The sequence below is a fragment of the Camelina sativa genome, chromosome 1 (genome assembly GCF_000633955.1).
Source record: "Camelina sativa cultivar DH55 chromosome 1, Cs, whole genome shotgun sequence".
Taxonomy (NCBI): domain Eukaryota; kingdom Viridiplantae; phylum Streptophyta; class Magnoliopsida; order Brassicales; family Brassicaceae; genus Camelina; species Camelina sativa.
Genome location: NC_025685.1, coordinates 3,497,142 through 3,522,882, shown reverse-complemented (window position 1 = coordinate 3,522,882; position 25,741 = coordinate 3,497,142). Strand labels below are relative to the sequence as shown.

The window sequence follows — 25,741 nt, the reverse complement described above, 5'->3', positions numbered from 1 at the left end:
GTCGGTACACATTATTAAGTGTGCAAATATAATTTTTACCAACTATTGCAGTAAAGACATCTGAAACCCTAAAAATTAAACAAATTACATTTTTACAATTAATAATGTGTACAAACATATGTACACTTAATAAAGTGTACGGATACAAATATTGTTGGATAGTTTGATGTACGGATACAAATATTGTTGGATAGTTTGAATCTATCTAATATGTTGGAAGGTTTAAACCGTACACAAATATTGTTGGACGTTTTAAATCTATCTAACATGTTGATGGTTTGAACCGTACACAAATATTGTTGGATTGGTTGAATCTATCAAATATGCTGGATGGCTTAAACCATACACAAATATTGATGGACGGCATGCTGGATGGTTTGAACTGTACACAAATATAAATATTTTGAATTGAATTATATTTGAAATCATTTAAACAAAATGCATATCAAATTATAAAGAAAAATACATAATTTTTTGTATGTAGAAAATTTTTGGAAACAAAAAAAATATTAATAAATATTTAAATAATTAGGAAAAAAGGATTGTGATGAAAAGAAAAAGAAATAAAAATGTTAATATATATAAAAAGAGAAAGAGAAAGAAACGTAGAAAAAAAAATATCCAAAAAAAATTAATGGTCCCACCCATTTTTTGTTTCTTTCTCTCATTTTTCTTCCCTCTCTCTTCTTTCTTCCCAAATAAATCCATGGCGGCTTTTAAGTAAAAATCACCAAATGACCATAATCCACATAAATTTCTATCTCTTATTAATTCTATCTCTTAACACCCACTTTTTGTCATCATAAATAGTAATTGTATCAAACTCACGATTAAGTTTTATAAATGTCCTAAAACTCCAACAAATCCTAAATTATAAATACAAAACACAGAGGAAGCTAGAGACAAAGAAGCTTCACTTCCTTGTTTAATCAGAACACATCGCAGACCAACTTTACATATAAACACACCATAGATCTCGCTGTCTTTGATTTACTAATAATTTAAACTGTAGCTAAAGAGATCTACAATATGTATTCCTACTAATTAAATCAATTCATTTAATCTCATCCAAAATCCTTTTTTTTTGTTTTCTTTCAACTTCTAAAATATACATGTATGTTCAGTTCAGTAGAAGACTTTTTGAATGAATTGTTATTTTTTATGTTCACGTGTACACCCGTATGATTCCTCCGGCCAACCCGACAGCTCCATCGAAGACACAAAACAATAATTATTTTTAATTAAAAAAACTTACACAAATAATTTTTTATCTAGCCGATTTACCCGGAAATCAAACACTCGGAAATTTCCATATGACAACCACACGATCTGTATAGTCTCCCGATAAGAAAACTAGAAAAATTGTTTCAAGAGAAAAAAAAATCCTAAGAAAAAAAATTGACCTATAAATAACTCCATTAACACAATCATCTAAGTAAACCACGAAAGAAAACAAAAATCAGAGATATTAATAAACCAAAACGGTTTTGGCAAAACCCTACAATGGTTGCAAAGCTTATAGTTCTATGCTGCTTGCTAACGTACACCTTTGTCATGGCGGCAGCATCAATGGAAGCTGAGCCTCCGGAAACAAGGAAACTCGGAAGGCACAACTGGCCAGGAGCGGAGGTAGAAGCACCGGAGGTTTCACATTTGGTAGAGACTGTACGGCGGGGCCACCACCATTCCACGGTGGATAGATCGGTCGCCGGCGGTGGAGTTATTCTCGGAGGCTTAGCAACTACGTTTCTTGTAGCAGTGTTTTGCTATATAAGGGCAACGAGGAAACACAAACCCAATTATGATGAGGAGACTGAGACCCCTAAGGTTTTAGTTTAGTTTTTTCTTTCTTTTTTTGTAAAGATGGTTTTTTTCTTTTCGTCATTTTGTAAAGATGTTATGTAAAAATTTTCGTTTATTTACTTTTGTAATGTAAAAAATATAGATTTTTCTTTTTCTTTTCGTATTTAGTGATATGAATTGAGCTTCATTCTTATCATATTTGTCTTTCTCTGTTTTTTTTTTGTTTTCCAAGTTAATTCAAAATTTATTACCGAAATGCTAAAACTAACTACATAAAATAAATCAAATTTGGTTTATAAACTATAGTTTCTGATAAATGAAAACAACTTAACTCAATTGTGTACAAAAATGAATATAAACTGTGGCCATCTTGGTAATAGCCTAACAAGGTTTCAGTTAAATTTGGTTTCACATCAGCCTAATCAAAAATGCGTATCCTAGTTAAGGCTTTAAGCCTTCCCAGGGATTTTTTAAAGCTAAATATGTTATATGATTCGTTGCTTTTGAGCCTAATCCGCAAAATACGCAGATCTAAATATCCGATCCGAACTCGATCCAAAAATCCGATCCGGATTATCCAAATATATCCACAATATTAATATATATTAGTAATGTAGTAATAAACATAATTTTAATAATGTAAGTGTCTATTTTTAGTATATTCAGATTTTTGGATATTTTAGATATTTTTGAGTATTTCAACTATTTTTAGTAAATTTAGATAAAAATACTCTAAATTTTTAGGTTGATTATGTATTTTGAAAAATTTAGACAAATTTTTGGGTTTTGAGAACTTAAGTTAATCCAAATCCGAACCCGAAATATCCAAACCGAACCCGATCCAAACCCAAAATTTAAATATACGTGAAGAGGTCCTATACCATTAAACACAAAAACCCAAAATCCAAAATATCCGACGTCAACTTGAAAGGATTTCAGAACACCCAGACCTACTAGAGATGATGGCCTGTTTTAAAAGTCTCTACCACATTTTGTGAACGTAATTGCTTACGTAATTAGTCAACCACTGAGAAACAATCAAACAAACCAATCAGAAATGTAATCCGTCAAAGGCTGACGGTATCGATGATGTTAAGGTTACACAATTACAAAACGATAATGTAATTTTGAGCAAAATCTACAATTCTGAAAATTCTGAAGGTACTAGTACTACTACTGAAAGATAACTTCTTATGAAAATATTTGTTCGTATTTGCACATTATATGTATCTTATGAAATTTAAAACAATTGAATCTAGTAATTTAATCTCAGCCATACATGCTCAACCACTACCCTCCTTTATAAGAGTCAAGAACTTGACCAACTACTATAGATTTTATAATTATATTTCTCTTTGACCAGCTGTTCTTAAACATTATACAATTATACATACATTGAACCAAGTCCAACGTCATTATAAATAACTGCTCACCAGCGTTGCTCAAGAAAACACAAACACACACAGAAAAGAAAACCAAACAGACTGTATATTACTTTTAACCGGAAAGATGAATCAAGAAGAGCAAGTAACGGTTTTGGGGTTATGGGGAAGTCCTTTTAGCAAAAGAGTAGAGATGGTCCTTAAACTTAAGGGCATACCTTATGAGTACAATGAAGAAGATGTTTATGGTAACAAAAGTCCTATGCTTCTCAAGTACAACCCCATCCATAAGAAAGACCCTGTCCTCGTCCACAATGGCAGATCAATAGCTGAATCTCTGGTGATTGTCGAATACATCGAAGATACGTGGAAGACAAGTCAGACGATATTGCCTCAAGATCCTTATGAGCGTGCCATGGCCCGTTTTTGGGCTAAGCATGTGGATGAAAAGGTACATATATGTTGATCTTAATCAAACAAATTATATCAGGGGTATGAGATTTAATTTTCATGATGAATTTGGAATTGAATAGCAAAGTATTCACGTAATATCAAGAATAAAGATGCATGCCTTAATCAAAGAGCATTGTGTACAATATTAATTAGATTTTATAACTTGTATTGGTCTCGGGGTCCCAGGTAATGGTAGCAATGTGGAAGGCTTGTTGGGGACCTAAAAGCGAAAGAGAAAAAGAAACGAAAGAGGCTTATGAGGGTTTGAAATATCTAGAAAAAGAGCTTGGAGATAGACATTTTTTCGGAGGAGAGACAATTGGATTTGTCGATATAGCGGCTGATTTCATTGGATATTGGCTAGGGATCGTCCAAGAAGCTTCAGGCGTCACGATCATGACTGCAGAGGAGTTTCCAAACCTTCAACGTAGGTCAAAAGATTTTATCGGCAATGATTTTATTAAAGAAGTCTTGCCGCCAAAGCAGAAGATCGCGGCTCTTTTGAAGGCCCAATTTGGAAGTGTTACATCTAAACTTAACGTAATAAAAGTATAAAACCCTCGTTATTTATTGTTTGATACATACAATAGAATAAAGTTGCTCTCGTCAAAACCTTACAAATAAGAAAAATGATATCTACATACTATCTAGGTCGTATTTTTTTTTTTTTGTCAAACTTTTAGTAAATGTTTTCTATAATGGTTATTTTATTCATGGAGTTGAAGTCTTGAAGAGTTTATTTAAAAAAAAAAAAGAAGAGGAAGTGTATATTGATTGAAATTAATTACAATGGTTGGTAGTCATTATTCATATTTCAGAGCAAGTGTATATTGGTTGAAATTAATTACCATCATGGGTTTACTCCAAAAAAATTGAGTCGTATTAGTGGGCCACTTTAAAATAATGGGCTTGGTCCATGTAAATGATTTGTGCTGGGCTTGCGCATTTACAGTTAAGGTGTCATTCCTACGTTCACTGAATTTTTTAGTGTGTTCCAACGTACGTAGTGGCTAAACCGCAAAATTAGTACCCCGTTCAGATTCATTTTCTTGGTTTTTAAATGGTCCCATCGTTAGGAGTTAGGACCGACGCAAAACGAAACAAAAAAAAAAAAGATGCGATAGGATTATCCACTATCCTAAAATAGTTTGTTTTTATGGACAAGTATGGTATACCTTCCATAAATTTTCAAAATAACACTATTTAACATATTTNCCCGTATGATTCCTCCGGCCAACCCGACAGCTCCATCGAAGACACAAAACAATAATTATTTTTAATTAAAAAAACTTACACAAATAATTTTTTATCTAGCCGATTTACCCGGAAATCAAACACTCGGAAATTTCCATATGACAACCACACGATCTGTATAGTCTCCCGATAAGAAAACTAGAAAAATTGTTTCAAGAGAAAAAAAAATCCTAAGAAAAAAAATTGACCTATAAATAACTCCATTAACACAATCATCTAAGTAAACCACGAAAGAAAACAAAAATCAGAGATATTAATAAACCAAAACGGTTTTGGCAAAACCCTACAATGGTTGCAAAGCTTATAGTTCTATGCTGCTTGCTAACGTACACCTTTGTCATGGCGGCAGCATCAATGGAAGCTGAGCCTCCGGAAACAAGGAAACTCGGAAGGCACAACTGGCCAGGAGCGGAGGTAGAAGCACCGGAGGTTTCACATTTGGTAGAGACTGTACGGCGGGGCCACCACCATTCCACGGTGGATAGATCGGTCGCCGGCGGTGGAGTTATTCTCGGAGGCTTAGCAACTACGTTTCTTGTAGCAGTGTTTTGCTATATAAGGGCAACGAGGAAACACAAACCCAATTATGATGAGGAGACTGAGACCCCTAAGGTTTTAGTTTAGTTTTTTCTTTCTTTTTTTGTAAAGATGGTTTTTTTCTTTTCGTCATTTTGTAAAGATGTTATGTAAAAATTTTCGTTTATTTACTTTTGTAATGTAAAAAATATAGATTTTTCTTTTTCTTTTCGTATTTAGTGATATGAATTGAGCTTCATTCTTATCATATTTGTCTTTCTCTGTTTTTTTTTTGTTTTCCAAGTTAATTCAAAATTTATTACCGAAATGCTAAAACTAACTACATAAAATAAATCAAATTTGGTTTATAAACTATAGTTTCTGATAAATGAAAACAACTTAACTCAATTGTGTACAAAAATGAATATAAACTGTGGCCATCTTGGTAATAGCCTAACAAGGTTTCAGTTAAATTTGGTTTCACATCAGCCTAATCAAAAATGCGTATCCTAGTTAAGGCTTTAAGCCTTCCCAGGGATTTTTTAAAGCTAAATATGTTATATGATTCGTTGCTTTTGAGCCTAATCCGCAAAATACGCAGATCTAAATATCCGATCCGAACTCGATCCAAAAATCCGATCCGGATTATCCAAATATATCCACAATATTAATATATATTAGTAATGTAGTAATAAACATAATTTTAATAATGTAAGTGTCTATTTTTAGTATATTCAGATTTTTGGATATTTTAGATATTTTTGAGTATTTCAACTATTTTTAGTAAATTTAGATAAAAATACTCTAAATTTTTAGGTTGATTATGTATTTTGAAAAATTTAGACAAATTTTTGGGTTTTGAGAACTTAAGTTAATCCAAATCCGAACCCGAAATATCCAAACCGAACCCGATCCAAACCCAAAATTTAAATATACGTGAAGAGGTCCTATACCATTAAACACAAAAACCCAAAATCCAAAATATCCGACGTCAACTTGAAAGGATTTCAGAACACCCAGACCTACTAGAGATGATGGCCTGTTTTAAAAGTCTCTACCACATTTTGTGAACGTAATTGCTTACGTAATTAGTCAACCACTGAGAAACAATCAAACAAACCAATCAGAAATGTAATCCGTCAAAGGCTGACGGTATCGATGATGTTAAGGTTACACAATTACAAAACGATAATGTAATTTTGAGCAAAATCTACAATTCTGAAAATTCTGAAGGTACTAGTACTACTACTGAAAGATAACTTCTTATGAAAATATTTGTTCGTATTTGCACATTATATGTATCTTATGAAATTTAAAACAATTGAATCTAGTAATTTAATCTCAGCCATACATGCTCAACCACTACCCTCCTTTATAAGAGTCAAGAACTTGACCAACTACTATAGATTTTATAATTATATTTCTCTTTGACCAGCTGTTCTTAAACATTATACAATTATACATACATTGAACCAAGTCCAACGTCATTATAAATAACTGCTCACCAGCGTTGCTCAAGAAAACACAAACACACACAGAAAAGAAAACCAAACAGACTGTATATTACTTTTAACCGGAAAGATGAATCAAGAAGAGCAAGTAACGGTTTTGGGGTTATGGGGAAGTCCTTTTAGCAAAAGAGTAGAGATGGTCCTTAAACTTAAGGGCATACCTTATGAGTACAATGAAGAAGATGTTTATGGTAACAAAAGTCCTATGCTTCTCAAGTACAACCCCATCCATAAGAAAGACCCTGTCCTCGTCCACAATGGCAGATCAATAGCTGAATCTCTGGTGATTGTCGAATACATCGAAGATACGTGGAAGACAAGTCAGACGATATTGCCTCAAGATCCTTATGAGCGTGCCATGGCCCGTTTTTGGGCTAAGCATGTGGATGAAAAGGTACATATATGTTGATCTTAATCAAACAAATTATATCAGGGGTATGAGATTTAATTTTCATGATGAATTTGGAATTGAATAGCAAAGTATTCACGTAATATCAAGAATAAAGATGCATGCCTTAATCAAAGAGCATTGTGTACAATATTAATTAGATTTTATAACTTGTATTGGTCTCGGGGTCCCAGGTAATGGTAGCAATGTGGAAGGCTTGTTGGGGACCTAAAAGCGAAAGAGAAAAAGAAACGAAAGAGGCTTATGAGGGTTTGAAATATCTAGAAAAAGAGCTTGGAGATAGACATTTTTTCGGAGGAGAGACAATTGGATTTGTCGATATAGCGGCTGATTTCATTGGATATTGGCTAGGGATCGTCCAAGAAGCTTCAGGCGTCACGATCATGACTGCAGAGGAGTTTCCAAACCTTCAACGTAGGTCAAAAGATTTTATCGGCAATGATTTTATTAAAGAAGTCTTGCCGCCAAAGCAGAAGATCGCGGCTCTTTTGAAGGCCCAATTTGGAAGTGTTACATCTAAACTTAACGTAATAAAAGTATAAAACCCTCGTTATTTATTGTTTGATACATACAATAGAATAAAGTTGCTCTCGTCAAAACCTTACAAATAAGAAAAATGATATCTACATACTATCTAGGTCGTATTTTTTTTTTTTTTGTCAAACTTTTAGTAAATGTTTTCTATAATGGTTATTTTATTCATGGAGTTGAAGTCTTGAAGAGTTTATTTAAAAAAAAAAAAGAAGAGGAAGTGTATATTGATTGAAATTAATTACAATGGTTGGTAGTCATTATTCATATTTCAGAGCAAGTGTATATTGGTTGAAATTAATTACCATCATGGGTTTACTCCAAAAAAATTGAGTCGTATTAGTGGGCCACTTTAAAATAATGGGCTTGGTCCATGTAAATGATTTGTGCTGGGCTTGCGCATTTACAGTTAAGGTGTCATTCCTACGTTCACTGAATTTTTTAGTGTGTTCCAACGTACGTAGTGGCTAAACCGCAAAATTAGTACCCCGTTCAGATTCATTTTCTTGGTTTTTAAATGGTCCCATCGTTAGGAGTTAGGACCGACGCAAAACGAAACAAAAAAAAAAAAGATGCGATAGGATTATCCACTATCCTAAAATAGTTTGTTTTTATGGACAAGTATGGTATACCTTCCATAAATTTTCAAAATAACACTATTTAACATATTTAAATATTTAAAATTAATTTTTAGAATTTTTTTTTTAGGTTTGGGTTTTCAATTTCACTTTTAGGGTATAGTTTTGAAGGATAGGCCAGGTATAAATTTGATATTGGAAGATTCTCTTTGATTGGTGTTATTTTTAGATTTTAGAGATGTTGTGCTAAGTTTGAAAAAATAACTTATTTTGGTGTTATTTTTGAGAATCTTCCATTACTAGTTCATTGTTGGACTCTGTTACGTCGATTACAAGAACAATTTGACACGTCGTCATGACAAAGAATAGGCCAGGTATTACAAGCATTTCCTTAGTCAAGGAACACCTCCATGGCTCCATCAAAGATCAAGAAAGGACGAGCTTTGAGTGTACCAGTATAATTCAAACTGTAGCTTCTTTGTTTGGTTTGTAGTTTTTAACTAGATCCCTGTGATGAGGTCTTGGTTGTAATAGAGAGTTTATTATGATTAAGAATTTTGTTGAACAGAACAAAACAAAAACAAAACTAATAAAGAGTTTCTCTTCCTCTCTCACCAAAGTCGTCGTGGTGCCCGGCCCGATGCCTTGACTTCAAAACTTAAAAAATTCTTTAAAACTTTCAAAATAAATGGCCAGGTATAAATTTGATAAGGTATACCGTATAACATTACAAAAACGACCCTTTCTGGGCACGTGTTTTGTGCCTTCCATATTAATTCTTGGGTAATGGAAGGATACAAATACAACAATGAACTAGTAATTAATACTGTAATAGGACAAACAGGACTTAACGTAACTAACAGTTACAAAATTAACATGTTTAATGAGATCGGATGTTCTATTTAATTTCCTCCTATAGCATTGGTGGTTTAAATATATCGATTTTGAGAATATCGTTGAATAATAATATGGATATGTNGATAAATGAAAACAACTTAACTCAATTGTGTACAAAAATGAATATAAACTGTGGCCATCTTGGTAATAGCCTAACAAGGTTTCAGTTAAATTTGGTTTCACATCAGCCTAATCAAAAATGCGTATCCTAGTTAAGGCTTTAAGCCTTCCCAGGGATTTTTTAAAGCTAAATATGTTATATGATTCGTTGCTTTTGAGCCTAATCCGCAAAATACGCAGATCTAAATATCCGATCCGAACTCGATCCAAAAATCCGATCCGGATTATCCAAATATATCCACAATATTAATATATATTAGTAATGTAGTAATAAACATAATTTTAATAATGTAAGTGTCTATTTTTAGTATATTCAGATTTTTGGATATTTTAGATATTTTTGAGTATTTCAACTATTTTTAGTAAATTTAGATAAAAATACTCTAAATTTTTAGGTTGATTATGTATTTTGAAAAATTTAGACAAATTTTTGGGTTTTGAGAACTTAAGTTAATCCAAATCCGAACCCGAAATATCCAAACCGAACCCGATCCAAACCCAAAATTTAAATATACGTGAAGAGGTCCTATACCATTAAACACAAAAACCCAAAATCCAAAATATCCGACGTCAACTTGAAAGGATTTCAGAACACCCAGACCTACTAGAGATGATGGCCTGTTTTAAAAGTCTCTACCACATTTTGTGAACGTAATTGCTTACGTAATTAGTCAACCACTGAGAAACAATCAAACAAACCAATCAGAAATGTAATCCGTCAAAGGCTGACGGTATCGATGATGTTAAGGTTACACAATTACAAAACGATAATGTAATTTTGAGCAAAATCTACAATTCTGAAAATTCTGAAGGTACTAGTACTACTACTGAAAGATAACTTCTTATGAAAATATTTGTTCGTATTTGCACATTATATGTATCTTATGAAATTTAAAACAATTGAATCTAGTAATTTAATCTCAGCCATACATGCTCAACCACTACCCTCCTTTATAAGAGTCAAGAACTTGACCAACTACTATAGATTTTATAATTATATTTCTCTTTGACCAGCTGTTCTTAAACATTATACAATTATACATACATTGAACCAAGTCCAACGTCATTATAAATAACTGCTCACCAGCGTTGCTCAAGAAAACACAAACACACACAGAAAAGAAAACCAAACAGACTGTATATTACTTTTAACCGGAAAGATGAATCAAGAAGAGCAAGTAACGGTTTTGGGGTTATGGGGAAGTCCTTTTAGCAAAAGAGTAGAGATGGTCCTTAAACTTAAGGGCATACCTTATGAGTACAATGAAGAAGATGTTTATGGTAACAAAAGTCCTATGCTTCTCAAGTACAACCCCATCCATAAGAAAGACCCTGTCCTCGTCCACAATGGCAGATCAATAGCTGAATCTCTGGTGATTGTCGAATACATCGAAGATACGTGGAAGACAAGTCAGACGATATTGCCTCAAGATCCTTATGAGCGTGCCATGGCCCGTTTTTGGGCTAAGCATGTGGATGAAAAGGTACATATATGTTGATCTTAATCAAACAAATTATATCAGGGGTATGAGATTTAATTTTCATGATGAATTTGGAATTGAATAGCAAAGTATTCACGTAATATCAAGAATAAAGATGCATGCCTTAATCAAAGAGCATTGTGTACAATATTAATTAGATTTTATAACTTGTATTGGTCTCGGGGTCCCAGGTAATGGTAGCAATGTGGAAGGCTTGTTGGGGACCTAAAAGCGAAAGAGAAAAAGAAACGAAAGAGGCTTATGAGGGTTTGAAATATCTAGAAAAAGAGCTTGGAGATAGACATTTTTTCGGAGGAGAGACAATTGGATTTGTCGATATAGCGGCTGATTTCATTGGATATTGGCTAGGGATCGTCCAAGAAGCTTCAGGCGTCACGATCATGACTGCAGAGGAGTTTCCAAACCTTCAACGTAGGTCAAAAGATTTTATCGGCAATGATTTTATTAAAGAAGTCTTGCCGCCAAAGCAGAAGATCGCGGCTCTTTTGAAGGCCCAATTTGGAAGTGTTACATCTAAACTTAACGTAATAAAAGTATAAAACCCTCGTTATTTATTGTTTGATACATACAATAGAATAAAGTTGCTCTCGTCAAAACCTTACAAATAAGAAAAATGATATCTACATACTATCTAGGTCGTATTTTTTTTTTTTTTGTCAAACTTTTAGTAAATGTTTTCTATAATGGTTATTTTATTCATGGAGTTGAAGTCTTGAAGAGTTTATTTAAAAAAAAAAAAGAAGAGGAAGTGTATATTGATTGAAATTAATTACAATGGTTGGTAGTCATTATTCATATTTCAGAGCAAGTGTATATTGGTTGAAATTAATTACCATCATGGGTTTACTCCAAAAAAATTGAGTCGTATTAGTGGGCCACTTTAAAATAATGGGCTTGGTCCATGTAAATGATTTGTGCTGGGCTTGCGCATTTACAGTTAAGGTGTCATTCCTACGTTCACTGAATTTTTTAGTGTGTTCCAACGTACGTAGTGGCTAAACCGCAAAATTAGTACCCCGTTCAGATTCATTTTCTTGGTTTTTAAATGGTCCCATCGTTAGGAGTTAGGACCGACGCAAAACGAAACAAAAAAAAAAAAGATGCGATAGGATTATCCACTATCCTAAAATAGTTTGTTTTTATGGACAAGTATGGTATACCTTCCATAAATTTTCAAAATAACACTATTTAACATATTTAAATATTTAAAATTAATTTTTAGAATTTTTTTTTTAGGTTTGGGTTTTCAATTTCACTTTTAGGGTATAGTTTTGAAGGATAGGCCAGGTATAAATTTGATATTGGAAGATTCTCTTTGATTGGTGTTATTTTTAGATTTTAGAGATGTTGTGCTAAGTTTGAAAAAATAACTTATTTTGGTGTTATTTTTGAGAATCTTCCATTACTAGTTCATTGTTGGACTCTGTTACGTCGATTACAAGAACAATTTGACACGTCGTCATGACAAAGAATAGGCCAGGTATTACAAGCATTTCCTTAGTCAAGGAACACCTCCATGGCTCCATCAAAGATCAAGAAAGGACGAGCTTTGAGTGTACCAGTATAATTCAAACTGTAGCTTCTTTGTTTGGTTTGTAGTTTTTAACTAGATCCCTGTGATGAGGTCTTGGTTGTAATAGAGAGTTTATTATGATTAAGAATTTTGTTGAACAGAACAAAACAAAAACAAAACTAATAAAGAGTTTCTCTTCCTCTCTCACCAAAGTCGTCGTGGTGCCCGGCCCGATGCCTTGACTTCAAAACTTAAAAAATTCTTTAAAACTTTCAAAATAAATGGCCAGGTATAAATTTGATAAGGTATACCGTATAACATTACAAAAACGACCCTTTCTGGGCACGTGTTTTGTGCCTTCCATATTAATTCTTGGGTAATGGAAGGATACAAATACAACAATGAACTAGTAATTAATACTGTAATAGGACAAACAGGACTTAACGTAACTAACAGTTACAAAATTAACATGTTTAATGAGATCGGATGTTCTATTTAATTTCCTCCTATAGCATTGGTGGTTTAAATATATCGATTTTGAGAATATCGTTGAATAATAATATGGATATGTGTGAAGTGACCTTGGTGCAGTGGCAGAAGGTAAGTCCTTAATGCACAAGGCACCATCACACCCGGGATCGAGTCCCGGCTCCTACGAATGTAGGAATTTGGCTAATGGGCCGGCCAGTTGTGGCCCATAATGCAGAAATGTTGAAAAAAAAAATAATATGGATATGTATAGTGTCTTTCCTTTTCAATTTCAAATTTTTATTATTTTAGAATAGTGTGACGTTTTTTTGTGTAATAAGAAAGAACGATCATAACTTGTATGGTTGACTCTCCGCTACCCTAGTTTTTGTCTTCAATGGTCAAAAATGGATGGTATAGATGTATACATAATCAAGTACCGACTTCAGATAAGTATCCACTCTCAAAACTATTATTTGAGGGTCAAGAAGTAGAATTAAGAAAAAAAACTTAGAGATTATATTTTAAATTCGCCATTTACTATGTTATATCAATAACTTTTTTAACAAAAATCCGAATTGTACTGATAGGTCAGTTAATCACTCAGATATAGTCATATAATAAACCAATAGGTTGCACGATTGGGACTAGCTAACTGATATTATCCTTTCCTAATAGATGACAACAAATAAAGTAAATTACTAATCAAATTTGCATTTGCTTCTCTAATCCTAATGATGACGGATTTTCATTTGTCCTCCTGAAACTCCGTTTATTCTTCTTTTTTTTTACACAATTTAAAAACTTATTTACGTCATCCTTCATTCATATTTATCAGCCAAACTATAATAGACTCAAATTATTTGTTAAGTTTATATTATAAGTTATTTACGAATATAAAATTTTAAATAAAAATATGAATTTAGTATAGTACCTAATTAACTCATGGAGCAATTTGTAATAATCATATTACACCACATGGAAACGTCGATATTGCAGTTTAATGCTATTTTTTCTTTGTATAATTTGGGAATTTTAGATCGAAGCCAACATGTTGCATTTAAAATTGTTGCTCGTTAAACACGAGATGTATTATTTAATGTTTCAAAACTGAAAACAAAACGGTATTTGTAGAAAATAAAAGAGGAGAAGAAAAAAAAACCACTGTTGATTATTGGATTTTTTTTAAATAGGCCTTATTCTATGCAGGTGCAGTGCAATATTAAATGGTCTTAATTAAGGGCCAATACAGTATCATATAGTTATAATGTATGGAACCTTCATTTTTTTGGAGATACACAAACACAACGGCCTGATTGAAAGTCACATTTTATTAATTTTAATATGTACTCGTTGGACACGCGGAATATTATATGTTGTAAATTTTGAGAAACATTTTTATGAAAAAACAAACGATGTGATCATGCAATGAATCATCCTTATACTGTATTAAATAACATGTACAGTATGATAGTTTAGTCAAATAAACATATAAAAGCATTATAATATAAAGGCTATGACGTCAATAACCATGTACGTAGCAATCAATGTATGATCCAAAACACGATCTTGATCTATAAAATAAAATATTAAAATGATAAACGATGCCTGGTTGGCAAATTAAAAAAAAAACACATAAAATGAGAGATCAATAAGTGAATGAAAATCACTATATAAAGAAAGCCTTTGAGATGTAAAAGAACCATCAATACTTCTAATTCTGTTGAAGAGCGAACAAACAGCAACAAGAACAAAAAACAAAGATGGCTTTGCAAAAGTTTCCTCTCTTGGGGGTGCTTTTGCTCGTAGTTATCGTCGGTTCTCCTGCAAATGCCGGTGATCCCGTTTGTCCCCCGTCTACTAAACTAAGTCGAGGAAGTTTTCCTGAAGGTTTTCTTTTTGGCACGGCTACGGCGGCTTATCAGGTACAAATTTAGTCATTTATATACCAGATTAGTCTATATATGTGTGTTTATTATATATATCATTTGCTAAACCTATCACCTATTTTTTTTGTTATATGTCATTAGGTTGAAGGTGCAGTTGACGAAACTTGTCGTGGACCAGCCTTATGGGATATCTACTGTAAAAGATATCCAGGTGAGCTAATGCCTTTACATTTACTTTTTTTTTTTTCTTTTCTTACAACCTCTTAAATCTAACTTAAACTTAGAATATTGATTTAACTAAACTTAATTTGCAGCGAGATGTAATAACGACACCGGCGATGTGGCTGTTGATTTCTTCCATCGTTACAAGGTATCTATTAATGAATACCTTGATTGGTCCGTTTTAATTATACTAGATTTTGAAAATTAATTTGTCTCCTCTGCGAAAATGTTTGTAGGAAGATATTCAGCTCATGAAGAGTCTAAACACAGACGCCTTCAGAATGTCCATCGCATGGTCAAGAATATTTCCTCGTGAGTGTATATCGAATTTATTGTATTTATATGCATGTTGAATATTAATGAAACTAAACAAATTAATGTTTATTTTAAAATCAGATGGGAGAAAGGAGAAGGGAGTGAGCAAAGCTGGTGTGCAATTCTACCACGACGTCATCGACGAGCTCATCAAAAATGGTTATATATACTTTAAAGCATTTATGTACATATATAAAATTTAATCAACAAAAAAAAAACTCTATACCTAATAGGCTAATACCCTTATTTTTCTCTAATACAAATATTTATATTTGTGATTAGGTATTATTCCATTCGTGACTGTTTTCCACTGGGACACCCCACAAGATCTAGAAGACGAATATGGCGGCTTTTTAAGCCAAAACATTGTGTACGTTTTCGTAAGACGCAGTTAAAGCTTATAGGAGACACGCTCCACGTGATTTTAATTAATATCCCTTTTTTTTTTTGCAAAAATACAGGAAAGACTTCAGGGAATACGCAGACTACGTTTTCCAAGAATACGGTGGAAAAGTAAAGCATTGGATCACATTCAACGAGCCATGGGTCTTTGCTCACGCCGGTTATGACGTAGGAAAGAAGGCACCAGGACGTTGTTCTACTTACGTCAATCCTTTATGCCAAGATGGACGATCAGGTTTTGAGGCTTATCAAGTCAGTCACAACCTCCTACTCTCTCACGCAGAGGCCGTTGAAGCTCTACGAAAGTGTGAAAAGGTACATACATCAGACACAAATCATAATTAATTACTTATAGTCATGATTCAGATCTGATAAGAATTTTACTTTTTTCTTTGCGTGTGTAATGTTTATGGCTACAGTGTAAAGGGTCGAAGGTTGGAATCGCACATAGTCCGGCTTGGTTTGAGCCACATGACTTTGATGATGCACAAGACGGTGCGTCTATTGACCGTGCACTTGACTTTATGCTCGGATGGTAAGTAATCTCTCTCTATATATATTTGAAAGAAAATAAAATAATCGTATATAATTTCTATTTTATTGATTAAATGGAACTTTGATTATTTTATATAGGCATTTGGACACAACTACGTTCGGAGATTATCCACAGATTATGAAAGACATTGTTGGTCATAGATTGCCTAAATTTACCACTGAGCAGAAGAAAAAATTGAAAGATTCTACCGATTTCGTAGGACTCAACTACTACACTTCAGCGTTTTCAAACCATCTGGAGAAGCCAGATTACACTAAACCAAGATGGTTGCAAGATTCTCTTGTTCAATGGGAAGGTAAGTTTTCGTTTTCCTTTTAACTGATAAAATAACTGATACCAAAAAGTCTCCGGAGTAGGTTTGAACGTATAGAAGTACTTAATAATTGTTACTAATTAACATTATTATCTTTAATTTTCCAGCCAAGAATGTACAAAACTACAGCATTGGTAGCAAGGTATGCGTTTTGGTTAAGACTTTCCCACTTTGGCACTGTTTATTATACTGTCGTCTACTGATACCATTGTTTATTTTTTTCAGCCTTTCACCGCTGCATTGAACGTTTACTCTAGAGGTTTTAGAAGTCTTTTGAAGTACATCAAAGATAAATACGCAAACCCGGAAATAATGATCATGGAGAATGGTAACTAGATATATTATTTTTTACTGCTAACTATTTTTTGGTGCTGATTATATTATATGATAAATATCAAATATACTGATCTTGATGTTCTTTTCCTAGGATATGGAGAAGAACTTGGGGCCACTGATTCGGTTGCAGTTGGTACCGCTGATCATAATAGAAAATATTATCTTCAGAGGCATCTTTTGAGTATGCAAGAGGCTATTTGGTAAGTCGTACTTCTTTTTTTATACTATATCATAGACTAACAATTGTATATATGGAAGAATTTGATGAAACATTTGTGTAAAAATGTGCAGCATTGACAAGGTGAGAGTCACTGGATACTTTGTATGGTCGTTGTTAGATAACTTCGAGTGGCAAGATGGTTACAAAAACAGATTCGGACTCTATTACATTGATTTCAAGAATAACCTCACACGTCATGTGAAAGAATCGGGCAAGTACTACAAAGAATTTCTCGCTAATGGTGTCCGTCCCTCCGCGATCAAGAAGGATGAGCTTTGAGCTATATTTTGAGGATTTGGTTTCATAGTCCAATGTTTCTATCTTACGTTTTGAGTATGTGATCGACCAAGATTCAAGAGGTCTTGGTCAGAATAAAAGTGTCTCTTCTTCGTCTTATTTATTTCTCGATCTGTAGCTGATTGATTTGACAAAACCAAAAGCCTTTGGTTTTATAATAAACGATCCTTTTTAGAAGTTGCTATGTGAAGTTCAGAAGTTATACATTTACCTTCAAAACATAAGAAACAACTGAATATTGCAAGTATAATCTTAAAACAAACAAATACATTTGTAATTTACAACATGAGTATTTTGTAACGAAGTACAAGTCACTTGAATAAAAACTCACTGATCCAACAAAGGAATCGATCGGATCAGTCCTTCATCACCCCTAAAACAACCACCAAGATATCCCACCGCAATCTCCAAATACAGTAACACATTAAAGAAAACGTTTTGAAATTGTGTAACGCTGCTTTGTTATTTTGATCAAATATCAACAGGAGAAGCGTGGTGAATGCATATAAACCACTGGCCATCAATCCGTTCAAACACATTCGAAACAAACTGAGCTCCCCAACTACTACTCCCTTTTGTCTTCACAAACTCCATACACGTTACATAACCTACTTCGCCTCGGACATGAGCCTCAACATCTTTCAGCTCAATCTGTAACGGAAACTCATAGTTCATCCACACAAATTCCCAGCTCTCCATAACATAATCATACCCGGTTATGCCTTTGGCTCCTGGATGAACACAGCACGGGTTTCCGGATTTTGACCACAGAGATTGCATCGCAGCTAAGTCCCCGTTTCTGAAAGATTGGTAGAACCTAGAATTAGCTGACAAAACAGAGGCTTTGTTGTCTTCTTGAAGCTCTTTTAGTTTGTCCCGTATTTTAGCTGCCTCCACGTAGTTTTCTTCCTGGATCGCAATCTCGAGATCTTGCTTCAACGTGTTCTCATCCACTGATATGCTTTCAACATCTGCAGTTTGGTTACTGTCCTCGCGTTTCACTCGACAAGGCCTAAGGCGAGAGCCTGCATCAAAATGTTTTAAAAAGTTAACATTAAACAAAACCAAGACTAAAGAAAGGAGTCTCATCTAAAACAAGATCTTCTACTAGATAAGATGCTCGAACTCACACGGTTCTTTGTTTTGCAGCTTGAGATGAGCCAACCCAAATGCATTGTTGGCTGAAACCATGTTGCAATGAGTGGGATAAGATTTAGGCAAGTGAAGCAGCTTCGTTGAACCACCAAACAGAGAAGTGACATCTACTGAGCTTGAAACCTATCAAGGAGCCAAAGATTAAAGTGCCAGACTAGCACAACAATAAATTCATCAAAATTGCTCAAAGTGACAACAACAAAGTTCGGATCTTGAAGAAGACGCTGCATCCCAGAGGTGAAATTCATACACTTTCTAATCGTAAATAAGGTAAGTATTGATCATATCGATCCAAACTTCTTCTAGGGTTTAATCTTAGTACGAATACCTAATCAGCTAATCCGTAAGAATCCTCACACCATACAAGAATAAAAATCTGCCCATGAACAATAAACCCATCCAATCTCAATGGGTTCTTCTTGTTAATCGACTAAACCCCCAAGATTATAACCATAGATTGAAGCTTCAGAACTTGAGTTAAAAAAAAAAAACCGGAAGTACTGTCTTTCAAGGAGAGAAATTTTAGCTTACTTTCCATAAGAATCCAGACCCATGAAGCGCCATTGTTAACAAGGAATCGCAAATTTTCAAAGAGCTTTCCCGGAAAATTTTGGCGATTAGAGAGTTTCTAAGTTGTTTTTTTTTTATCTTTCAACAAAGAAAAAAAGATAGCTTCAAACTCAAACTCAAACTCAAACTCAAACTCAAAGAGACTGTTCAGTTAGACTCTCCAAGATTAAAATATTGGGCCTAACATTAAGGCCCAGAGTTCATCATAAATAGTCCATTAAGGCGTAAGCTAATTTTGTATTTATTAGGGCTATAACAAATATGCTTCTTTTTTGTGTTGTTTAATAAGATATGAATTTAATTAGTCACCAAAACGAGCGTCCCACACTGGAGTTTCTAGAGTGTTTTTTTTGCCAGTAATGATCAAAATTTACGAAAACGATTTGATTACGATAGATAATAGATAGATTGATTACTTAAATGTTTTTAAAATTATGGGTGAACTATAATAAAAATGTGTGAAATTATTTTAATGAGAAATTTAATGTTAAAAATTAAGACTCAAAAACGAATTGCATTTTTTAAGATAATCCATTGGAATATAGGCTAAATTGAAGACAAAACTCAACAAATCTGATGATTTTATTTATAAAAATAAATAAAATAAAAACTTTAATGTTCAATATGCTCACAATTTAAATGGAACAAGCAAACAAATTTATAATTAAGACTACAACATCATGTTGACAATTTTCTTATATTAAATAATATCAACGTTGATTTTTTCAAAAAAATATAAATATACTATACATTATTTTGTTCATCAAGTATTTAATTATGATATAGAAAATATTCGATACCAAAAAAGAAAGATTTGTTTCTTTAAAAAAAACATATATATATATATATATAATTTAATGGCCGGAGGCGGGAGTTTAGTTTAATAAACCAAAGCACTTGAAAAAGTTTCTCCACCGGCGAAACTATTGTCGCCGACCTTACCCATCGCCGGCGATGGGCTGCATTTGCTTCAAACCTTGGCGTCGATCGCCTTCTCCGTCGATTACTTCCACCGTCATCGACGAACTAGGTAAAACAAATTCCGACGAATTCTCCCAGACACTCCTCTCTATTCGCGTTAAATTCTGAAGAAGACGATGAATCGAGGAATTAACCTAATTAACAATTTCGCTGCAGATAACAAAGGAGAAGACGAGGGGAGTACTTGTCCCAGTTTCAGGGAATTTAGCTTGGAGCGTTTGAGAGTCGCTACTGACGGATTCGCCGCCGGCAACATCGTGTCGGAGCACAACGAGAGGGTTCCTAATATCGTCTACAAAGGGAGGCTCAAAGACGGCAGATTGATCGCCGTCAAACGGTTTCAGAGGCTTTCGTGGCCTGATTCTTTCGAATTCATCGTTCGTCTCTTACCCCATTTGAATTTGATAACTTACTCAATTAGTTTTTTTTTTTTGTTTTTGTTGTTTTGGTCTGATTAAAATTTCTGGATTCTTCTTTCTTTGGTTTTGCTTAAGATTTGACTAGTGCTTAGATCCCCATTTTCCGATTGTTCATCGTCTTTGACTTTTGATTGGTTATTTTTTTCCGAGATACTTCTCTTGAATGTGACAATGTTCTTGATTTTGGTATGTTTTAAGAGGCAAATTTCATTTCTTTTTGAGTTAGTAAATAATACAAATTAGGTTCTGGGCTTGACCTGTTTTTTGCAGAGGAAAATTTATTGAATGTGGCATTTTGTTTTTTTTTTCAGGAGGAAGCACAAGCTGTGGGGAGGTGTAGGAGTGAGCATATGGCCAATTTGATTGGTTGTTGTTCAGAAGGTCACGAGAGGCTGCTCGTTTCTGAGTACATGCCTAGTGGAACACTTGCAAAGCATCTCTTCCACTGTGAGACTCTTTGTTATTTGAGTTTATATGCTCTAAGTGGTTTGACTATTGTCTCTTAAGTTGTTTGACTATGAATTTGTTTTCAGGGGAGAAACGACCAATGAAATGGGAGATGAGGCTGAGAGTTGCGTTACTTACTGCCATAGCGTTGGATTACTGTAATGATAGGGGAATAGATTTGTACCATGATCTTAACACCTACAGAATATTGTTCGATAAGGTTAAAATTTTCTGCAGTACTTTGAAAACCATAAATGTAATCATTATCATAAGTTTCTCACAAAGTATATGACAGGTTGGGAATCCCAGGCTGTCTTGCTTCGGTCTAATGAAGTGTAGCCGAGAGGGGAAGAGTTATAGCACTAACTTGGCATTTGCTCCTCCTGAATATTTGCGTCTAGGTATGTGCATCCAACCACTCTTCTCAAGGGAAAAGTTCTAAACATCTGAAACCACTCGTAACTTAACTTTTAAACTCTGCTAGGTACTGTGATACCGGAGAGTGTCACATTTAGCTTTGGGACCTTGTTACTCGATCTCATGAGCGGCAGACATATTCCACCGAACCATGTAACTTTCTTCCCACAAAGCAAAATATCTGTTGGTCCTCAAGGTGTCAAAATGTCAATCTTTGTAGATGAGCTGGCTCTTGTTACTTGTACTATAATTATTTTGTATCCAGAAGCATGATCTGTATAATATATAAATGTTTCTTGAGAGTTTCATTAGTTTTAACTTATCTGGCAATGTCATCCAGGCACTTGATCTGTTCCGTGGCAAAAACTATCTGGTGCTAATGGATTCAGCTCTGGATGGTCAATTCTCTGATGAGGATAGAACAGAACTAATACATCTAGCTTCCCGCTGTTTACGGCCTGAACCAGACGAGAGGCCAAGCATAAAATTTCTCATGTCAGCTCTTTCAAGGCTTGAGAAACGAGCTGACTCTTGGCCCAACGTCAAAGGAGAAAACATCCCTGTAAGTCATCACTTCACTAATTCTTCCAAGGTTTCGGGTTATGCAGACTTTTCTTATGTAATCATGTGGGACTTAATAATGACAGAGTCCATCATACACTAAACCTGAAACCAAGCAGCAAGTGCGCTTGGCTCCTTTTGGAGAAACATGCTTGAGAATGGATCTAAGTGGCATACACGAACTACTCGAGAAAGTCGGATATGGAGAGGACGATGTGATGGTCACAAACGAGGTATATCATAGTATATATGTTTGTGATAAACATAAAATATCTTGATACATCTCAATATCTCATTATGAGTTCAAAAATATTGCAGTTCTCATTTCAAATGTGGACGGGTCAAATGCAAGAGAATATGGATTACAAGAAGCACGGGGATGCTGCATTTCGTGCTAAAGATTTTGAAACCGCAATCGAATTCTACACAGAGGTATCAATTTGAATCATCAAGAACCTGTCTTCTTTTACCAGCAAAGATACATGCATTATTTATAACGATATGAATTCTTCTTATGAACAGTTCATGAGTGGAGCACCAGTGATATCACCAACAGTATTAGCCAGACGGTGTCTATGTTACCTAATGAACGATATGTTCCGCGAGGCTCTAAGTGACGCTATGCAAGCTCAGGTCACATCACCAGAGTTTTCAATCGCTCTCTACTTACAAGCGACTTGTCTCTTAAAACTTGGGATGGAGGCTGAAGCTAAAGAAGCTCTTAGACATGGCTCTTCTCTCGAAGCTTTTTAGAGTTACGAGCAACAACAAACAAAAAAAGCCAGAATTGTACAGCTTCTTTCTCTGCATACGTATATTTAGAATTGTGAATACACACATAGCACATATACATGTTTGCTTCTTTGACTTGGTTTGAGAGAACCTTGGTGTACCATCAGAAATTTTTGTGTGCTAAAACCGGATTTTCTTGCCGTTTTCCCTTGAAATTAACTGGTTGTGGATTTTTAACTACACGTTCACATTATTTAGCAGTGTTATGATATATAGATCATCATTGTGGGCTTGTTGTTAAGGCATGTTACAATGTGAAATAACCATATCATCACATGGTAAACGCAGTCGTCATACGAGTCACAAGGAAGTTGAAAGACACTGTGGCCTCTGCTCAATTTCAGAACTATATAAACTATCTCTACTCAGTTACATCACAACTTTGATTACAAATAAAACTCAAGCTCTCCGAGATCAAGGGATAAAAAAAATCAAATACAAAAAATAAAGTAAAGAAATCTCAGAAAGAAAAAANNNNAAGAAAAATCTCAGAGACTGGTTTTGTTTTGCTTTTTTGTTTTGTTTTTTTTATGTGGACAAGACATTGGTTATGTTCTTCCCCTGTTCAGATACAAGATAATGATCTTGATGTGCCCTTGAGCCTTGAGACCTTAACCGGCCAGCTGCTTCTTCCATCGCCTTAACGCTGCTACTCTCTAAACCGCTTCTCAGCCATGCAAGGCTGCTTATATCCGTTGCTATAGCAGCTAGTTCGTAACTCGGAATTGTTGGTGGGTCTAAGTAATCCACAAAGTCTGGACCCAACAATGAGTCTTGCTGAAAAAGGCCAACGGGATTGTTGCTGCAACAACCATTTCCACATGTCGGAGGCACAAATTGCTCGCTGTAAGATCCTTCAAGCACTCTTAGCATTGCTGTGTCTTGTTTAGATGATTGGAATTGATTTTTGTCTTGTATATGTGGAGACGATGATCCTTCCATATGATTGTACGCATTATTAAAAGAACTGAGCCGAGCTACCGGGCGGAAAAGCGTTGGAGGATTACCGTCTTGCCTAGAAATACCTTCTCCGTTTGTCTTCTCTACGCATTGTTGTTCTTCAGGCATTTCCATAGAGGTAGCCTCTTTGCCTTCCGGAGACACAATTGGAGTAGTTACATGACCAGCATCCCCTGAAGATAAAATTCCTTCTGGCGAAGCTATTGTTGCCGTTCTGTCAAATTCAGGATCTTCTTCGACAACTAAGCTTCCAGCTCCCATATTCTTTGCCTTTTCATCCATAAATCGACGTCTTAGAGTGGAGTTCCAATGGTTCTTGATAGCATTATCTGTTCTTCCAGGAAGGAGTTTCGCAATTACAGCCCATTTGTTTCCATGGATGGCATGTGCTTTGATGATAGCCTGGTCTTCTACCGCTTCATAAACCAACAAACAAAAAGATACAACGAAGTAGCCTGATTTAGTGCTACTTATGAAAATGATATAGAAACAGAGTTTAAAGTTGATATGAAAAGAACACAAAACTTGAGAACAATTAACTAGTAGTAATGCATAGGCCCCTGGAAGCCTCGTACCAATCAGCGCCAAATACAACAAAAAAAATCTACAGCTAAGCAGAGTTACTATCCTCAAACAAACCGTCGTTTTTGATCAACTACAACATCAAATGGTATCCAACCTAATTTGTTGTTCGTTATGGATTCAAGTAGAAGTTCACAAGCCATAAAGATCCCAAATTGACACACCCTGAAGAAGCACAGAATCCAAAGATCATTTCTTTTCTAGTTTTTTTTTCAGTTTTACATCATCGTACCGCCCTAGTGATGTCTCAGCCAAAATCACCAATTCAATTCCATTTCACAACCATACAAGCAAATCACAGAGCTGATCCAATAGTCAAGTCTCTCTCCAAAAAAAAAAAAAACAGCACAAATATAAAAAGAACCAAAAACAAAAACCCTAGATTCCTCAACTCTACACATACCAATCAAAAATTCGAAAAGAGAAGAAGAAGATCACAGGAACAATCCGATCTAAAAAAAAGATCAAAACCCCAAATTCAAATCAAAAAGTGGGAAAATGGATTAAATTATACCAGTAAAGGAGTTACGCTTCAGAGATGGATTGAGCTGATTACACCAACGAAGACGACAAGACTTGCCTGAACGACCAGGAATACTCCGAGCCATCAAACTCCAATTCCTCGGTCCAAACTTCTCAACGAGCTCACTCAACACAACATCCTCCTCCGGTGACCACGGCCCTTTTACTCGATCTTTCCTTCCTCTCCCACTCGTCCTTTCCTCAACGAACCCTGCCGCATCTTCTCCACCATCGCCGTCGCCATCGCCATCACCATCACCATCTCCTCTGCCAATTGCCGCCGATTCTTGCACCTCCCTTAATCCCGATCGTCTCCCAATCTCTCCCTCCATACGGGCTTCGGTTCTCGTCTCTCTCACCCACCGGACTTAACTGTAAAAGCTTTGGGTTCTCGTTCTCGTTGGGGTCGGTCGCGTGAGCACACGCGAGAGATTCGTAGGGCTTGTGTTTCGGTGGAATCATTTTTATTCCTTTTAATTACATTTTTGCCCTTGTGATTGACATTTACATTATTATCCTCACTCGTAATCCTCTTTCTGAAATTTTGGTCAAGCTTTTGTGAGGGAGGTTTAGGTAAATTCATTAAAACGGAAGATCTTTGGGAGGTTGATGACTTTCTCTGGCTTATGGCGGGAATTTTCATTATCTGGGGGTCTAAGTACTTTCTTTTGGGCCTATTTAAAAGCCTATTCTTCTGTAAACTAGGCCTCTTCGTGTGGCCCATTCAGTGGATGATGAAGATTGAAAAGTAAAAACGTCTTTCTTTGATTTTGATAAAATGTGTGTGGGAGTCTTTCCTTCTTTTTTTTTTTTTTTTTTTTTTGCAACGAAGTGTGGGAGTCTTTCCA

The 25,741-nt window shown here is 34.9% G+C and overlaps 9 protein-coding genes across 9 annotated transcripts; 7 read left to right on the top strand and 2 right to left on the bottom strand.

Annotated features, from left to right (window-relative positions):
* On the top strand, positions 1,280-1,877 carry LOC104750881. The gene has a single exon (XM_010472769.1). The coding sequence runs from the start codon at positions 1,504-1,506 to the stop codon at positions 1,837-1,839; it is 336 nt and encodes a 111-aa protein (XP_010471071.1). The 5' UTR covers positions 1,280-1,503; the 3' UTR covers positions 1,840-1,877.
* On the top strand, positions 3,244-4,453 carry LOC104750795 (glutathione S-transferase U8-like). The gene is made up of 2 exons (XM_010472667.1): positions 3,244-3,636; positions 3,825-4,453. Exons 1-2 carry the CDS (start codon positions 3,313-3,315, stop codon positions 4,191-4,193), a joined length of 693 nt encoding a protein of 230 aa, XP_010470969.1. The 5' UTR covers positions 3,244-3,312; the 3' UTR covers positions 4,194-4,453.
* On the top strand, positions 4,957-5,554 carry LOC104750706. The gene has a single exon (XM_010472575.1). It carries the CDS (start codon positions 5,181-5,183, stop codon positions 5,514-5,516), a length of 336 nt encoding a protein of 111 aa, XP_010470877.1. The 5' UTR covers positions 4,957-5,180; the 3' UTR covers positions 5,517-5,554.
* On the top strand, positions 6,921-8,131 carry LOC104750620 (glutathione S-transferase U8-like). The gene is made up of 2 exons (XM_010472476.1): positions 6,921-7,313; positions 7,502-8,131. Exons 1-2 carry the CDS (start codon positions 6,990-6,992, stop codon positions 7,868-7,870), a joined length of 693 nt encoding a protein of 230 aa, XP_010470778.1. The 5' UTR covers positions 6,921-6,989; the 3' UTR covers positions 7,871-8,131.
* Positions 10,546-11,756, top strand: LOC104750547 (glutathione S-transferase U8-like). Its single transcript, XM_010472382.1, has 2 exons — positions 10,546-10,938; positions 11,127-11,756. The coding sequence occupies exons 1-2, from the start codon at positions 10,615-10,617 to the stop codon at positions 11,493-11,495; spliced, it is 693 nt and encodes a 230-aa protein (XP_010470684.1). The 5' UTR covers positions 10,546-10,614; the 3' UTR covers positions 11,496-11,756.
* LOC104750461 (beta-glucosidase 23-like) lies at positions 14,638-17,664 on the top strand. Its single transcript, XM_010472285.2, has 13 exons — positions 14,638-14,862; positions 14,968-15,037; positions 15,141-15,196; positions 15,285-15,360; positions 15,445-15,522; positions 15,646-15,733; positions 15,825-16,080; positions 16,185-16,300; positions 16,399-16,616; positions 16,742-16,776; positions 16,860-16,962; positions 17,062-17,170; positions 17,262-17,664. The coding sequence occupies exons 1-13, from the start codon at positions 14,701-14,703 to the stop codon at positions 17,467-17,469; spliced, it is 1,575 nt and encodes a 524-aa protein (XP_010470587.1). The 5' UTR covers positions 14,638-14,700; the 3' UTR covers positions 17,470-17,664.
* Positions 17,709-19,326, bottom strand: LOC104750371. The gene is made up of 3 exons (XM_010472188.2): positions 19,174-19,326; positions 18,618-18,765; positions 17,709-18,512 (listed from the first exon to the last, which is right to left on the bottom strand). The coding sequence occupies exons 1-3, from the start codon at positions 19,204-19,206 to the stop codon at positions 17,959-17,961; spliced, it is 735 nt and encodes a 244-aa protein (XP_010470490.1). The 5' UTR covers positions 19,207-19,326; the 3' UTR covers positions 17,709-17,958.
* LOC104750288 (probable serine/threonine-protein kinase At5g41260) lies at positions 20,097-22,954 on the top strand. The gene is made up of 10 exons (XM_010472097.2): positions 20,097-20,242; positions 20,350-20,570; positions 20,924-21,059; positions 21,146-21,279; positions 21,355-21,460; positions 21,544-21,629; positions 21,817-22,038; positions 22,124-22,270; positions 22,356-22,469; positions 22,560-22,954. The coding sequence occupies exons 1-10, from the start codon at positions 20,167-20,169 to the stop codon at positions 22,788-22,790; spliced, it is 1,473 nt and encodes a 490-aa protein (XP_010470399.1). The 5' UTR covers positions 20,097-20,166; the 3' UTR covers positions 22,791-22,954.
* LOC104750202 (myb-related protein B-like) lies at positions 23,315-25,323 on the bottom strand. The gene is made up of 2 exons (XM_010471999.2): positions 24,886-25,323; positions 23,315-24,205 (listed from the first exon to the last, which is right to left on the bottom strand). The coding sequence occupies exons 1-2, from the start codon at positions 25,223-25,225 to the stop codon at positions 23,358-23,360; spliced, it is 1,188 nt and encodes a 395-aa protein (XP_010470301.1). The 5' UTR covers positions 25,226-25,323; the 3' UTR covers positions 23,315-23,357.